At 53.9% G+C, this 14,393-nt stretch overlaps 5 protein-coding genes across 5 annotated transcripts; 1 reads left to right on the forward strand and 4 right to left on the reverse strand.

Annotated features, from left to right (window-relative positions):
• Positions 1-433: 433 nt before the first annotated feature.
• TRIREDRAFT_60931 (N-terminal binuclear Zn cluster-containing/DNA binding domain-containing protein) lies at positions 434-2,584 on the reverse strand (the record flags this gene model as incomplete). Its single annotated transcript, XM_006965141.1, has 3 exons — positions 434-1,277; positions 1,384-1,821; positions 1,887-2,584. 3 exons carry the CDS (start codon positions 2,582-2,584, stop codon positions 434-436), a joined length of 1,980 nt encoding a protein of 659 aa, XP_006965203.1.
• Positions 2,585-5,238: 2,654 nt separating this feature from the next.
• On the reverse strand, positions 5,239-8,143 carry TRIREDRAFT_60627 (uncharacterized protein; the record flags this gene model as incomplete). Its single annotated transcript, XM_006965142.1, has 4 exons — positions 5,239-5,961; positions 6,018-6,284; positions 6,343-7,408; positions 7,851-8,143. 4 exons carry the CDS (start codon positions 8,141-8,143, stop codon positions 5,239-5,241), a joined length of 2,349 nt encoding a protein of 782 aa, XP_006965204.1.
• A 687-nt stretch (positions 8,144-8,830) lies between these two features.
• On the reverse strand, positions 8,831-10,195 carry TRIREDRAFT_77749 (uncharacterized protein; the record flags this gene model as incomplete). The annotated part of the gene is made up of 2 exons (XM_006965143.1): positions 8,831-9,171; positions 9,235-10,195. 2 exons carry the CDS (start codon positions 10,190-10,192, stop codon positions 8,831-8,833), a joined length of 1,299 nt encoding a protein of 432 aa, XP_006965205.1.
• Positions 10,196-10,843: 648 nt separating this feature from the next.
• Positions 10,844-12,563, reverse strand: TRIREDRAFT_22264 (uncharacterized protein; the record flags this gene model as incomplete). Its single annotated transcript, XM_006964784.1, has 2 exons — positions 10,844-12,444; positions 12,509-12,563. 2 exons carry the CDS (start codon positions 12,561-12,563, stop codon positions 10,844-10,846), a joined length of 1,656 nt encoding a protein of 551 aa, XP_006964846.1.
• Positions 12,564-12,933: 370 nt separating this feature from the next.
• TRIREDRAFT_3847 (uncharacterized protein) lies at positions 12,934-14,099 on the forward strand (the record flags this gene model as incomplete). The annotated part of the gene is made up of 5 exons (XM_006964767.1): positions 12,934-12,996; positions 13,062-13,188; positions 13,254-13,373; positions 13,434-13,658; positions 13,729-14,099. 5 exons carry the CDS (start codon positions 12,934-12,936, stop codon positions 14,097-14,099), a joined length of 906 nt encoding a protein of 301 aa, XP_006964829.1.
• Between the last annotated feature and the right edge of the window lie 294 nt (positions 14,100-14,393).

The raw sequence follows: 14,393 nt of genomic DNA on the forward strand, positions 1-14,393 counted from the left end.
GTAGAGTCTGAGAGATGAGAGTTGAAGGTGAATCTGATCTTGGATGGAGATGTCAAATCGCAATGTAAGCAGGTCACCTTGTAAATGCAAGGTAAAGCAATGTGTTGATATATAAGTCTCGATCTTGACTTGCAACTCCTGATGATCGATGAAGGACAATGGAAACTTTGATACCATCTTGACCTTTTAAAGAAAACCAAAGACATCTTTATCAAACACAACTTTCTTCACTTCCGATATCGTATCGCGACGGTGGATATCTCGCCGGACAAGTGTGTTTGGCTTCCCTAGCTTGGCCGCGGGAAACTTGTTGGCCGCGGACAGCGAGCAAACCAGGACTCTTCCCGGAGCTTCTGACTCAACTCCACAAGCATCTTTTGCGCACCCCTTTATGTCTATCCCAGAAGCAGAAAGTCGATACGGATTTGTGCATCTACCAAGCATTCTGCAAAGGGTCCCATACACTTGGGAAGATGTGGTCCAGGATCGATACGTCAAAGTCCTGCAGGTCCAAGCTGCTATTGTTGCCGCCCTGCTCGTCCGGCACCGCGCCCGTGAGCATCTTGTCTACAATCTCGGCGTGCTGGGCAAGGCAGACGTCGCCCAGATCCCACCTGTGCTGCTCCTGGTGCGAGCGGAGCGTGGTGATGAGATCGCGGGCGATTTTGAACGAGGGGCTCTGGGCGAGGCCTTCGGGAGAATTCTCCGTCTCCAGCGCGCATCGTAGCAAAAAGTTGACGGCGGCCGGGAAGGAAAAGGCGCTCACGGACATCCAGAAGTCACCGAGATTCTCCGGCTGGAGGTCCTGGATGAGCATGAGAATCTCCTCGGAAGTCATGCGTGCTTCCGAATAGCGGTTCATTACACCCTCTTCGTTGACGCAGTCTCCTTGCTTCTCGGCCTCGAGCTGTATCCGCTGCAGAAGCAGTTTAGCAGTCAGGAATGCCAGGCGAAGGTTTGCTGCCCCGGTGACGTCCAGATGAGACCCGCGGAGGACAATCCGACGACAGGGGCCCTCCAGCGTCTCAATCCATTGATGCAATGCATGCTCGAGATCGGTGGTCGTCGGCTTATCTCGCCCAACGCAGTACACATATTGCAAAAACCGGCCCAATACTTCGCTCAGCGTTACCAGCGAGATAAAGACGTTGGCTCTCAGCTCAGACCGTGGGTTGTTGGTCTCTGTCAGAGTCTCGCCAAGATACTCCAGAGTCGGCGGAGGCACATCGTACTGTGATCTCTGGATGTGAGGCGGCGTGCCGTGCGCCAGGCTTGTCCTGCAGATTCATGACTGGAAGTCAGCATTGTGGCTTCTCTCTCCATTCCCATTTTCTTCAGTCCCTTCTAATCCGTCTTGGCCGTTCACAGGCGAAATTCACGTACCATCTGTCATGGACCAACAGCGCCCACCAAATCTTCATGCGAAGATACTTTTCCTGCTGCGGAATCTTCCACGGGAGAGGATTGTGATTCAGCCCTAGAGAATGTGCCATTGAAACTGCAGACCCTAGTAACACCCCGTTGCCTATCAGAGAGGTAGTAGGGCGTCCGCCTACATTCAGCACGATCGCTTTGATGATAGACATGCCAGGTGATAGATGGAGCTCGGAATATACTGCCTCGTTGGCAAGGTTCCAGATGAAGCGGCTCTCTGGGCACCTGTAGCGGCTCAGAATAGGCGAGCTCTGCCAATACACAATCGTATGCGCGTACAGGCAGGCCATGAGCGCCGGCGAGATCCGCGTCTTATCTTCCTGGTATTGACGGCGGAATGAGGCTTCATCCAACAGCGGAAGGCACACATTCACTTTTCTGAAGTATCTACAGCAGAAGAAGAAGAGTCAGCTACGTGAGAAGGCAAAGATGTCAAAGAGAGGACGACCAACTCGTCAATAACAGCCTCGTTATGAGGCTCCAGGAGTTTCTCAATGATCTCCAGCTTCTCAGCTGAAGGGCTACGATTCAACTTGACGCCGAACGGCCTCTTCTGAACCTCGGTAAACAGCACTGGCCGCGAACAGCTTGCGGGCTCCGGGATAATCATCCGCGTACTCCGGGTTGCACCGGGGATACCCGAGAGATATGTGGACAACACCTGGCTGTCGTTCGTAGCAGCAGGTCCTACTATGTGTAGATTGAGGTGCTGGTCATCGTCGGAGCCCAGTGCCAGCGTTGACTCTTCCTCGGGGTCGTGATAGGTTTGACCGGTTCTCGACATGCCGGCGATAGGTCTCGGAGGAATATTCGGCACTGGCCCAACCACAGGCGCAGATGTATTGGCCTTGGAGCCCTCGCGGAATGATGCCGCGGCCTGTGCAACCCTCAGGGGGCTCGCTCCGGAAGGCTCAGAAGACGAGGGCCGGGCTTCCACACGGCGGCGTCGGCGGGCAGGTTCCGAAGATGCAGATTCCCGCGAGTCGCCGGGAAAGTAGCATTCGGTCTGATGGGCACGGCAGGTCAGGCAGACGGCAGCATCGCCTGCGGTCTGGCATCGCGACTTTCTGCGGCGGCACGGCACACACGCCGGCCGCAGGTGAGATCTGTACGGCCTGCCGCCGCTCTGCCGCTGCTGACTCTCGTGCATGTTCGCTCCCGCTTTTGGCATCTGAGGCATCGAATCAATCTTCAGCAGTGGTAGGCAATATGCACAACCATATAGACCATACCTTATGCTGAAGCATGTATGCAGGAGAGAAGAATCCCGCCAGGTCCAAGTTGTCCGCGGGAAAGACAAGCAGCAATTGAGTTCTCCAAGCGACCACGCTAGGAACTCTAGTAGTAAACGAGGCCCGCTCAACAGCCAGGCAAGCCAGATGCCCGGGCCGGCAGTCTTAGCTCAGAATGATGAATACCTAAGCTGTCAGCTGCTCGAAGGCCAGAAACTGGAGCATGCGACGTTGGCTTGTTTATGGCGACCACAGGCGGCTTGATGTAGACTGCAGTCCAGTTGTATGAAAAGGGGGGGCGAGATATCCGGGTAGAACATGCTGAGTGACCGTAAGCCGCTGTTGAGCGATGACATCCACCAGCGAGCGCTTCTCGTTTTCTGTCAAATGCAGTGTCGCCGCCCTTTTCCAGATACTTGCAAGTCGAGCTGATGCACATTGTCGGCGTAGTTTCGTTCTCGATGTTAAGTCTTGTCTTCGAGCCGTTGATCAGCTTGCGAGCATTGTGTTTCAAATACCCGGCAAGATCATCAAACTGCTCATTGATATAACAGCTGGGATGACACATCTCTGCCCGTCCTCTTGACAGAGCGTGGAGTGCAGGGTCAGGTATCTTGTAACCTGGTCTGAATCGAGTACTATCAAGAACTTGTGAACAGGGGGAATGACTTCTTGGGGTATTGATGGGTACTCCGTACAGCTGTCAAAAGCGCACCCCCCCCTGTTGGACAGATGGCATGTGAAAGAGCTCTGCTGCTTGCACTGCTGATAGGACACCGGCGACGGTGTAACTCCGTACGGCCATCGCTCTTTGAACGACTCGGCCATTGAGAGAAACAAGAGGTCCGCTCGTGGTACACAGATCCAGGGCCCTCAAGCTTCTTCGTCAATAGCTCCTTGTCACACTGCCGTCGAAGCCCTCGCTAGCTGCTGGAGAACTGTCGAAAGCCAGACCTTGAATTCGGAACAAATACTAAAACAAGTAACCTATCAAGACAACGACGCTCAGCCGGCTGGTCCGCTGTTGCATGATCGGGCGATGCATGCCGAATCAGATGGTGGCGTGCGATGCCGCATCCTCACTGCATCTCGCGCTCCGCTCCCGTGCCACGTCGACTTGGCACCAAAGCCACTCGTCATAGAAACTGTTCTGAAAGGGCCAATCTTGACAAGTAAAAGGACGTCCGATGACGGCTGCAACATCGGGCGTTGCCTGTCGAAACTCTGTCGTCGGGCCAGTAGCAGCGGCGCCGCAGCGGGTTTGATTCGATCATCCTTGTTCAGTAGCTAATGGATACCTAGTATTTTCCCGCGGGAAAGGTATACCGACAAGTCTGCCCGGACCAGGTGGAAGAGGTTTCGATTCCAGACACGTTCTAGATACGAGTCTTGCCGAAAAGATCGATGCCACATGGTTCTCGCACAGATGATGGGGCAGATAAGCAAGTGCTTATACTGGACAAGCTGCTGCTGCACGGTCGTGTGTCGTTCGACCAACAGCACTGATAGAACGGACGGCAGAATGTGGCTGAACCTGCCGCTGTCAGACGTTATCTTTCCCCCGTTGTTTTCTCAAAAACCAGCCGCCTGACAATGCAAGCAACGAAGACAGATGGTCCAGGTTCCGGCGACATCCGAAAAAAAACGTCTCGATGCCGTCCGTAACAAACAGCGCCCTTCCGTCATCGGTCCATGCTCGTCCTCCTCTTTCTACCGCCCTTTGCATCATCAACGTTAGCCAAGCGTAATCCTTTCCTTTCCATTTCCTTTCTGGAGAAGGTGAAGAAGCTCCGGGCCACCCTCCCCCCACTGTCGCCCGCGGGAAACTCACAGGAGGCAAAAAGCCATGAATCGAAACCCAGTCTGGACCCGACCCTCCCTGAAAAAATAAACCGCGGACTCCTAGTGGTCACTTTTGCTGAGAACTTCCGCTTTGAGCAATCGAATCGACTGGAATCCTTGCTCAGGGGTGCATTGTTCTTTTCATTGGGTCTTCAGTCCCCCTTCCCCCCCGGATGGTGCCACATGCAGGCGTTTCCCGACCTTTTGTCGCAGTCGATACGTAAAAAACGCCGCGGGCAGCTTTGGGCTGATTTTCCAAGATCACCGACATACGTGTATGTTATCAGCAGTGAACAGGCGATGACACGATGCTTTTTTTTTTGGTCTTTTCTTCGTTGATTGTGTACTTTTTTTGAACCTGTTTTCGCTGCTCAACCTGAGCTGTCAGAATGACTGGCTGGCCAGAGAAGTGTGGGTGAAATTGTCAAACGGACTACAATCTGCAAAGACCAATTTGTGACGTCTCCCTACGTGACTTGACCGCCCGCGACAATTCTGCCTCTTCCGCTTCCCGACTCACCACCAGAGTACTCAAGGTAGAGACAACAAAGCAACGGTCAAGCATCTGCAACTTTGTTATTGTAACTTCCCCTCGTGGCTATGACCAGTAGGGGAGTTTTTATTCTGACTATTTACAGAAACAAGTGGTCGCTATTCAGCACCTTAAACACCGCCCGTAAAGCAACCAGTGCTATACTCCATATGAACAAGGGAGAAAAAAGAAGCTCCTTCAAAACATCTCGCGCATATGAGGAAAAACTGTCCCGTCTGCCGGCGCAAACATGGCATTCTGCGAATCTGAAGAAGATAAGGCGGCGTGGGGAGACACATGTTGGTCTTCTCCATTGCCCCCAAACTGGACCCCGTTTAGGCCAACGTAGCCCTCGAATATACGCGACATCTCGCTCTGTATCCTTTGCCCGTTGTTGTTCTTACTAGTATTGCTGTTGCTCATCGGAGTCTCCGTAGGTTGCCTGGGTGGCATTGGAGGATGTTGAAACAGAGGTTGGCTACCGGGCATGGTGTCCATGTGTCCCCTTGCGAGCCCAATCATACCCAGAGCGGCGCTCGAGTGAGGGTCCTCGTCCGGATTCAGGCCGAATCGCGGCGCCACATCCTTGAGCGACTTGATGGTTCGCCACAGGCGTTGTGATACCCAGCTCTTGGCAGACAGATCCTTGACTAAGTCGAGGGCCATGTAGAACTCCTCCCGACAGACTGCGCTGAACCGCACCGGTGCGTGTACCGAGGCAAGAAAGACGACGGATATGGCGGCTGCGAGGAACTGGTGGTAAAAGACCTGCGTTCTCCGGTAGAGGTTGGTGGTGCTGTTAAGGTGGTGGAGGTATTGGATCGTGTCCTTGGCCAGATCAACGACGCGCTGTGCCTGCAATGGATGCGACATGATGCTGGTGGCGCTATGTAGGACGGGAGTGTACAGCCATGTCCGTATCTGAAGCTTCTGTTAGCTGATGAGAATTTACGTTTGTCACCTGTTTCGCCACCTACTTGGTTGAAGCGCAAATAGGTCCATATCCTCAGCCGCTGAAGGTTATATGATGGTGTCGAGGTCATCTGGGTATCCTTGTCCCAGCTACGCATCCTGATTTCTTCTGGTACACTCTCGTACCATCGTAATATCTCTTGGTCAAGCCGCTCAATCTCCTCCTGGCCCAATTCTCGCGCAAGAACGGGCCCAAAATGGGATACCTGGCGCCAGACCTTGGCGCCTATTCGAGAGTATGTGATCATGGCAACGAGGTAGGGATATTCGTCCTGGTCACAAGTCAGTCTACCACCTTGTCGCACATTCTCTTGCAGCATCTCAACTCACAGGCATCGGCAAAGTCGGATCAATCTCATCGTCTTGAATGGCGTATGGCAGACCCGTCCCAAACGCCCATCGACGGTCGAGAACGTAGGCTGACCAGAAGCTGTTGAGCGCATTTTTTCGCTCCGTCTCGTTTTGTATCATCATCAGCCCTCTTTTCTGATGAATGCCGAGCTCTATACACAAGCGCACCACCTGGCCCATGACTCGCCAGGCGAGCACCTCCTCGTTGGACAAGAACCTGTAGCCGGCAACAAGTGCCAGAAGGGGGAGGTCAGAGACTTCAAGAACGTCCGACATGAGCTTTCGGTTGATAATATTCTCCATGCTCTCATACAGCCGCACCGCCTTCTCACAGTGGCCGTGGCCTTCCACAACCAGAGCGCAGCACATGATGGCTTTCAACTGGAGGGTCTGAAGATCGTTCAGGGGCTCGGTTGGTCGCTGATTCCTGAGGTATAACGAAACATTTTTGACATGGGCAATCACTGATTGGATATTGATCACGGGATACATGATGCCGATCTCCTCTTCGTGAACTCGGCACAGGCGCACCATTTCGTCCTTGTCAAACTCCAGGAGTGGCTCTGATATATGCGGTGAGACTGCAGAGGATATGTGGTTGATAGGTGGCGGCTCGTTATCATCACCTTCCTCTGTCGGCTTCCACCCCATGCTGCTGATGGTCTCTCTGGCCACGTCGAGACTAAATGCCGTGCTCGTCGGGCCCTGAAAGGGCGTTTGCCTTCCAAGATAGTCCGGTCGGTGGCCGGATGTTGAGCTTTGCGATGGAGAAGGGGCAATGATTGAGTTCGGAGCTGGGACGATGCGATCCGAAGCTGGGGGCGCGAATCGCGATTCCGTCTGCATGGTGCGCATGTTCTGGTTGAGCCAGTTGACCTCGTCTTGCAGGCGGCTCAGTTGCGCCGTGATCTTCTTGAACTCATCCGAGTCCTTGAAATTGTTGGAGCAGCAGTTGGGCGCATACAGACACGCCAGGTTGAGGTTGCCACAGCGTTGGCATGGCGTTTCGCCGTTGCACTTGATTTTGCGTCTCTTGCACTCATTGCTATGCAAGCATTGCGCCAAAGCGTCAGCATGGTTCCATCATTCGTCGTGCAGTCGTTCGATCTTCTCATGGGCTCCAATCGAACCTCAGTATTGCCCTCTGCAAAACGACTGAATGACAGAGAGCACCGAGTGTGGGCTTACCAGGCGATAGAAATGTACTGGACCACCGAGTCAGCTGAGAGGGTTCGACTAAAAGGGCATGAGTACAGTAGACGCGACTCCACGAAAGGGGGCTTGACGAGATGCGCGACGTGAGAGGAAAGGCTATGTGAAACTGTCGCCATGGCGCGTTCTGCTTCCCACCGCCTCGGCGTCTCATTGCATCTCATCATCTCTCCCTCCCATCTCAAGGTGGGCATATCGAACATGACCAGTTCCTCATCATCTTCACATCGGCTGCCAGCTTGGCATTTCATGACAACAACAACAACAGCAACAACATGACGAGACTCACCCGGTTCCTCTTGCTCCGCGTCTGCTTCGCGCCGCCCGCCTCGTCCACCGACTTCCTCTTGGTCGCACCCGCTCCAGCATCGGCATCTCCCAACCCTGGCGAGGCATCGCTGTGCTGCTGCTGGTGAAGCGCGGAATTGTCTCCGTACATGGCGGAACCTGGGCTCATGTGCGGCCGTGGCTGCGGCGTTTCGTACGAGACGCTGGCCGAGTCGCTCAAAGCGGCGACTGGCGCCGTGAGGTAGCGCAGGTCGGAGGCCTGCGTCTCGATCTGCTCCATTCGAAAGGTCTCTTTTTTCTCTGCTCCCCCTTGCCTTATGCGACTTTATCCATGGGCTGTATGAGATTTCGAGGCTGATAAGATGGGAAGAATTAGTATGACAAGGCTACCAAGTGAGTAAGTTGGTAAGGTAAGGTCGGGTAGTGAAGTAACAAGGTGCTTGCTACTGTTCGGACTTTGTGGCTCGCTCCTGCACCGAGCAGAAAGCCGCGCCCACGTGACCTCAACGGCCAGCGACGGAAGCTGGGGAAATGGTGAGGAAGAAGATGGAAAGGAAAGAAGCGTGAGAACAAGACGAGTCTCATGCTCTTATTACGTATTGAACCGTATATTCTCGATTATACAAACGGGGACGATATCAGTTGGATATAGGCTTTGTAATTGTGATTGCTTCATACTGCGTTTTGACAGCGGAGTCGCAACTTGCAGGTTGCGAGGTGGAGAATGAGCCGCCTGCGCCGAGGTACAATCAATTGTTCAGGGCTTCAAGCTTCTTACATCCCGATACTCAATCTGTCGCATCTGCATACCTTTCGAGTCCAGGCTCAAAAAATTTCGTCACGCATCATAGCAAGAATACAAGGTTGTATCAGATGGCAAGATGAAGTAAGAATCCACGGCAGTGCGACGTTCTTATTCCCAGGTCGTCTACCTGATGAATTGTTCAGTTCTCATTCCAACTACAGCTCATGATCCGTGAGCCGGCAAAATCTTGCCCTCGCAGTCGCCGAATCCGATCCGCACTCCGTTCTTCTCGCAATAGCCTCGCATGTTCACGCTGTCGCCATCCTCAATGAACCGACGAACACCACCCTTCTCAAGCTGAACGTCAGCCTTGCCGCCCTCGGTCATCTCCAGCAAGCTGCCACGCTCGCGAGGCTCTGTGCCGCTGATCGTTCCTGAGCCCAGCAAGTCTCCGGCCCGCAGAGGGCATCCGCCGACCGTGTGGTGCGCGATCATCTGCGGGAACGACCACAACAGGTTGCGGCCGCTCGTCTTGGTCAGGTCGACATGATCACCGTCCGCGGCTTAGCACACATCATGTTAGCAAGTAAAGCTCACGAGTGATATCAGAGGAAACGGTTGCTCACTTGTAAGGCCAACTTCGAGCTGGATGTCAAATACGCTCTGCTTCTGCGTCTCCTTGAGATAATCCTGAATAGGAGTGTCGTTCTGCAGCGGCTCCGTTCGGAAGGGCTCCAGGGCATCAGGAACAACAACCCACGGGCTAATGGTCGAACCAAAGTTCTTTCCGTTGAACGGTCCCAGAGGCACGTATTCCCACGCCTGAATATCGCGCGCACTCCAGTCGTTGAGCAGGACGAAGCCGAAAATGTACTCCTCGGCCTTGCTAATGTCGATGGGATCGCCCATCTCGTTGGGCTTGCTGATGAAGCAGCCGAGCTCCAGCTCAAAGTCGAGTCGGCGGCAGGGCACCGTCGTCGGCTGCTTGGGGGTCGCCGCCGGGTTGGGCAGGATCTGGCCTCGCGGCCGGCGGATGGGCGTCCCGGACACGACGATGCTGGACGAGCGGCCGTGGTATCCCACCGGCAGGTGCGTGTAGTTGGGCTGCAGGGCGTTGTCCGGGCCGCGGAACAGGACGCCCACCTTGTAGGCGTGGTGGTAGCCGGCGTAGAAGTCGGTGTAGTCGCCAATCTGCATCGGCAGGTGCATCGTGACTTTGTCGACCGGCACCAGCGCCTTTTGCTTCAGCGCCTCGTTGTCCTTGAGCAGCGCCGGCACGTCTGTGGATTCGCTGAGGAGGCGCTGCAGATCGGCTCTCACAGCACGGTGGACTGCGCGACCACGCTCGGCAAAGGCATTGAGCGAAGTCTGGCTGAAAACGCCCTCCAGGCCACTGAACGAGCCCAGCTGCTGCTTCACCTGCGCATCGCCAGCGAGCGCACTGAGATCAAGAACGAAGTCGCCAATTCGAGTTCCGGCGCGGGGCTGCGAGCTGCCGGCGTCTGAGAAGATGCCAAAGGGCAGGTTGTGAATCGAAAAGTCGCCGTTCCGGTCGAGCGGGACCCAAGAAGTTAATGAAGCCATTTCGCTATCCAGAATTTCTGCAAAAATCTATGCGCTGTCGGAAAAAAAAAAAAGAAAAGACGAGAGGAGGAAGAAGTTCAGAAAGTCAGAAGCTCCAAGCTTGGAAGCTTTCTGGGCATCATCGGCATTCCCCAAAGTGGGATTGAATGGCGACGGGGCACTTCCGCGTTTGTGGGGAAGAGCCGAAGAAACCCGCCCGCGCACGGGGAGATGCGTTCCGAGGCGGATTCGGATTCGGAAATGGGTCCGCTCTCGATGAAGGCCTCTGAAGAATAGGTAGGTAGAGAGAGAGAGGAGACGAGACGAAGCAATCAATGAAGCATTGGTCAATTGCGCTTTGCGCGCTTGGAAACAATTGCATGGTAATGAGACGGTAGAATGCATCGCTTTGAGTCCTGTGTGAATTGCGGATCTCACCGATGTGTAGCTATTTGTCGTAACGATGAGTGCCAAATGGTGCGATAGCATTGTGAGAGCCTCAGCTCACACCTACTAACCCAGCAATCAAGAACACCAATATCAAGACAGATTCCTGCTGAACATTTACACCATTGTATTATATCCCAAGCCCGACCTGACTGGTTCTTTCCAACCGTCTATCAATGCCAATATGTATAGAGAGAGAGAGAGATAAACACAGGCCTCGGAAACTCATCTAAACAGCCGCAGTCCCTCATCCTGCTTATACAAAGCCTCCATCTCATCATCCTCGCTCTCGTCCTCATTAAGCTCCATCTTCTGACCAAACAGCGTCCCAAAGAAGCGATCAATCGCCTCCTGCTCCCAGCTCCTCCTGTCCTCAGGCGCCATGAAGTTCTGCAGCTTCTCGTGCACCGTGAAGCGCATCTTTCGCCCCTTGCTCGCCTTCCGGTCCACCACTTTGCGCGTCTTGGCCTCCTTGTTGGCGGTCAGCATCACGGAAGCCACCGCGCTGGACTGCTCCGCCGCCGACTCCACTGTGCGCTGGTCCACGAGCTCCTTCAGGAGCAGCTGGTAGAAGTCGGCGTCGTCGTAAATGTCCTCGCTCTCGGTGATCTTCTTGGCTGCCTGGGCCGGTGCGCAGGATCGGGGCACCCTCGTGCGTTTGACGAGCCTGTCGTCGGGGTTGGCGAGCTGGTCTTGCAGGGCCTCGATGAGCGTCTTGGGCTTTGCGCCGAGCTTGTTCGCCGGCGCAGCGACGGTCACGCTCTGCACCTTGCGAGACCACTTGTCCAGCCTGTCTTCTCGGAACCTGACGGCTCTTTGGTGGTCCTCTTGGAGCTGCTCCCAAATCTGCTCGTTGGAAAGGCCGATTTCTAATGTTCGCTTCCGCTTGCTGCCTGCGGCGGTTGGGGGAGCCAGGTTTTCTCGGAGGTCGCTGATGGTGTTGAGCAGTTTGATGGCCGCTTCTTCAGCGGCTTCGTAAGCCTCCGTCTCCGAGCTTGAGTCTGCATCTAGCGTGGGGAAGGTGTTTGCCGCAACGAGCGCTTTCTGAAGTCGGATGCGCATGTTCAAGAGCCCGTCGTAGATCTTGCGCTGCTGCTGAATAGCAATTCCTTTCTGTACTTCGGTCTGGGCTGATGGAGTAGCCAGTGAAGGCTTGGCGCTTTGCTTTTCTGATTCCTTTCCGTCATCTTCTTCCTCGTCATCGTCTTCGTCGTCGTCTTCTTCTTCGTCTTCCTCCTCATCTTCTTCCTCGTCGTCATCTTCGTCTTCGTCAGAACCTCCAATGCCATTGAGCAAGTCGTCGAGGCCGTCGTCCATATCCTCGTCTTCGTCCGACTCGTCGTCCACCTCATCCTCACCCTCTTCATCCTCAGACGCAGACATAAAGTCCGCCGCAGAAGGTCGCTTGCTCTTGGGCTTCTTCGGCTTCGAGCTGCCCCGGAACACAAAGTCGCCCAATCGCTCATCGTCGGACTCTGCCAGGGCGTTGTCGCTGCTGATTTCCGAGTCGCTGGCCTCTGCGGTGTCGGCTTCCAAGTTGGCCTCCTCTGGATCATCGTATTCTTCGTTGTCCTCACTTTCCTCCTCCTCGTCGTCTTCGTCTTCGTCTTCGTCTTCGTCTTCGTCAACTTCATCGTCCGACTCCTGTTCTAAAGCCTGTCGCGACACTCGAGATCCACGGTACTGGCGTCCCAGAGAAAGGCCTTCTTTCTCTCGAAGCTTGCTGCGCCCTACAGTCACGTAGTGCTCGGTGCCAGCACGCTCATCCTCGCTTGCGCCGCTTCCATTGTCGTTGTCGCTGTGCCCATTGGCTTCGGGATCGTAATCTGAGAAGTAGTTAGCATCTCTGCCTGCCATTTGTACATAAACTCATATCAAAGTCAATCCTACCCTTGGCCAATTCCTCATCCGGATCCTTGAAATCCTTTGCGCGTCCCTTGGCCATGTTTGTTGAATGTGATGCTGGCTCGGCTTGGAAACAAAAGGCAACCTATTTTGGGGCGACTCAAGCTGGGATTTTTTTTTCTGCCAGTCAATGGGTTCTGAACTTTTAGGCGGTGAGTGGCGGCAAAAATGTTGACTTACATGTACCTTTGTACCTTTGCCAGACCCGGAAAAGCATCGCACTCCAGGAGGTGGGTCACCTGGCATTCATTATGAGAGAGCTTCGATTCTTGCGTCAAACTCACCCAAGCTTATTACAGGTCGTAACAAAGGCCGGCATTTGACGGTATTTTCGAGTGGATGGCTGTTTTGAGCCAAAACTGCCTGTAACTCTTTGCTATCCCCCAGTCTCTATTGTTTCGGTATCGGCAATGCGGACTACTTCCTCACTGCTCTTTCGAGCTTCAAGAGCTCTTCAACATGAAAACCCCCTCGTCAGTCATGACCAACCTCACGAGATAATCAAGCAATGTATATACTCATAAGAAGAATCTATCAGGGCCTGCCTCGATCAGGCACTCCGCCGACCTGGCCAAAACGGCCTCAAAGACGGAAAATCACCGGAGTGGACAAGGTCATCGCAGTGTCTTCAGCCAAAGGCGGCGTCGGCAAAAGCACAGTTGCAGGTATGCGGCACATCAGTAGCCAAAATCTTCAACGTATTGTGGATAAGTCTCATGAGTCGAAATAGCAAACCTATCACTGGCCTTTGCTAGGCTAGGATTCCGCGCCGGAATACTAGATACCGACATCTTCGGCCCTTCTATACCTACTCTATTCGATCTCTCAGGGGAGCCAAGGCTATCTAGCAGTAAGGCGGCTCTCGCTTCCGCATATGCTCTCGACTACGCCCTTGACTAACTCAATTCAGACAATCAACTGATACCTTTGACGAACTACGGAGTAAAGACAATGTCCATGGGCTACCTCGTGGGCGAGAGTGCCCCTGTGGTATGGAGGGGGCCAATGGTCATGAAGGCAATCCAGCAGTTGCTTCACGAAGTGGACTGGGGCGGCTTGGATATCCTTGTCTTGGACCTACCCCCGGGAACAGGAGACACACAGTTGACCATCACTCAGCAAGTCATTTTAGACGGTAGGCGGCTGCTTCTTCACCAGAATGAGCGCACATTTGCTCTGCTGTTCTTCAATACTGATCAGCACAGGATCCGTCATCGTCACCACACCACATACTCTGGCCACAAAGGATGCAGTCAAGGGCATCAACATGTTCAAAACAGTTGGCGTCGACATCTTAGGCCTGGTGCAGAATATGTCTCTGTTCCACTGCCCCAACTGCCATCACGATACTCACGTCTTTGGATCGAACAAGAGAGTAGAGAAGCTGTGTCAGGATCATGACATTGACTTTCTTGGAGACATTCCTCTTCATCCCAACATTGGTGATGATGGGGAAAGAGGCAAGCCGACTGTCGTCTCTGAGCCATCCAGCGAACGAGCATCGGCCTTTCTCCGTATAGCTAGAGCTATCTGCCCCAAGATTGACCTGGAGGGAGCCGGCCGCCAGAACAATTAACAATATGTTTGTTCTCGGATCGACTTGATGGGAATCAGGACGGACATGTTCCGGGGATGTAGGCATCGTACGAGAGACCTGGTCGTTGAACCTGCCATCGTAGCTTAGCAATCGATCCCAGATTCCAAGGGGGGCCTATTCTTGGATGAAACATCTGGTGATTTGCCAAGGTTGCCAAATAGCAACCGAAATCTTCCATAACCGAAGTCTTTTCGTAAACCGCGATATCATTCCTCTGGTATGGTAAAAGGGCAAGATGCATAACAGTTAGCTTGTGCCACAATTGATGCAAGG

Source organism: Trichoderma reesei (genome assembly GCF_000167675.1).
Source record: "Trichoderma reesei QM6a unplaced genomic scaffold TRIREscaffold_8, whole genome shotgun sequence".
Lineage (NCBI taxonomy): Eukaryota > Fungi > Ascomycota > Sordariomycetes > Hypocreales > Hypocreaceae > Trichoderma > Trichoderma reesei.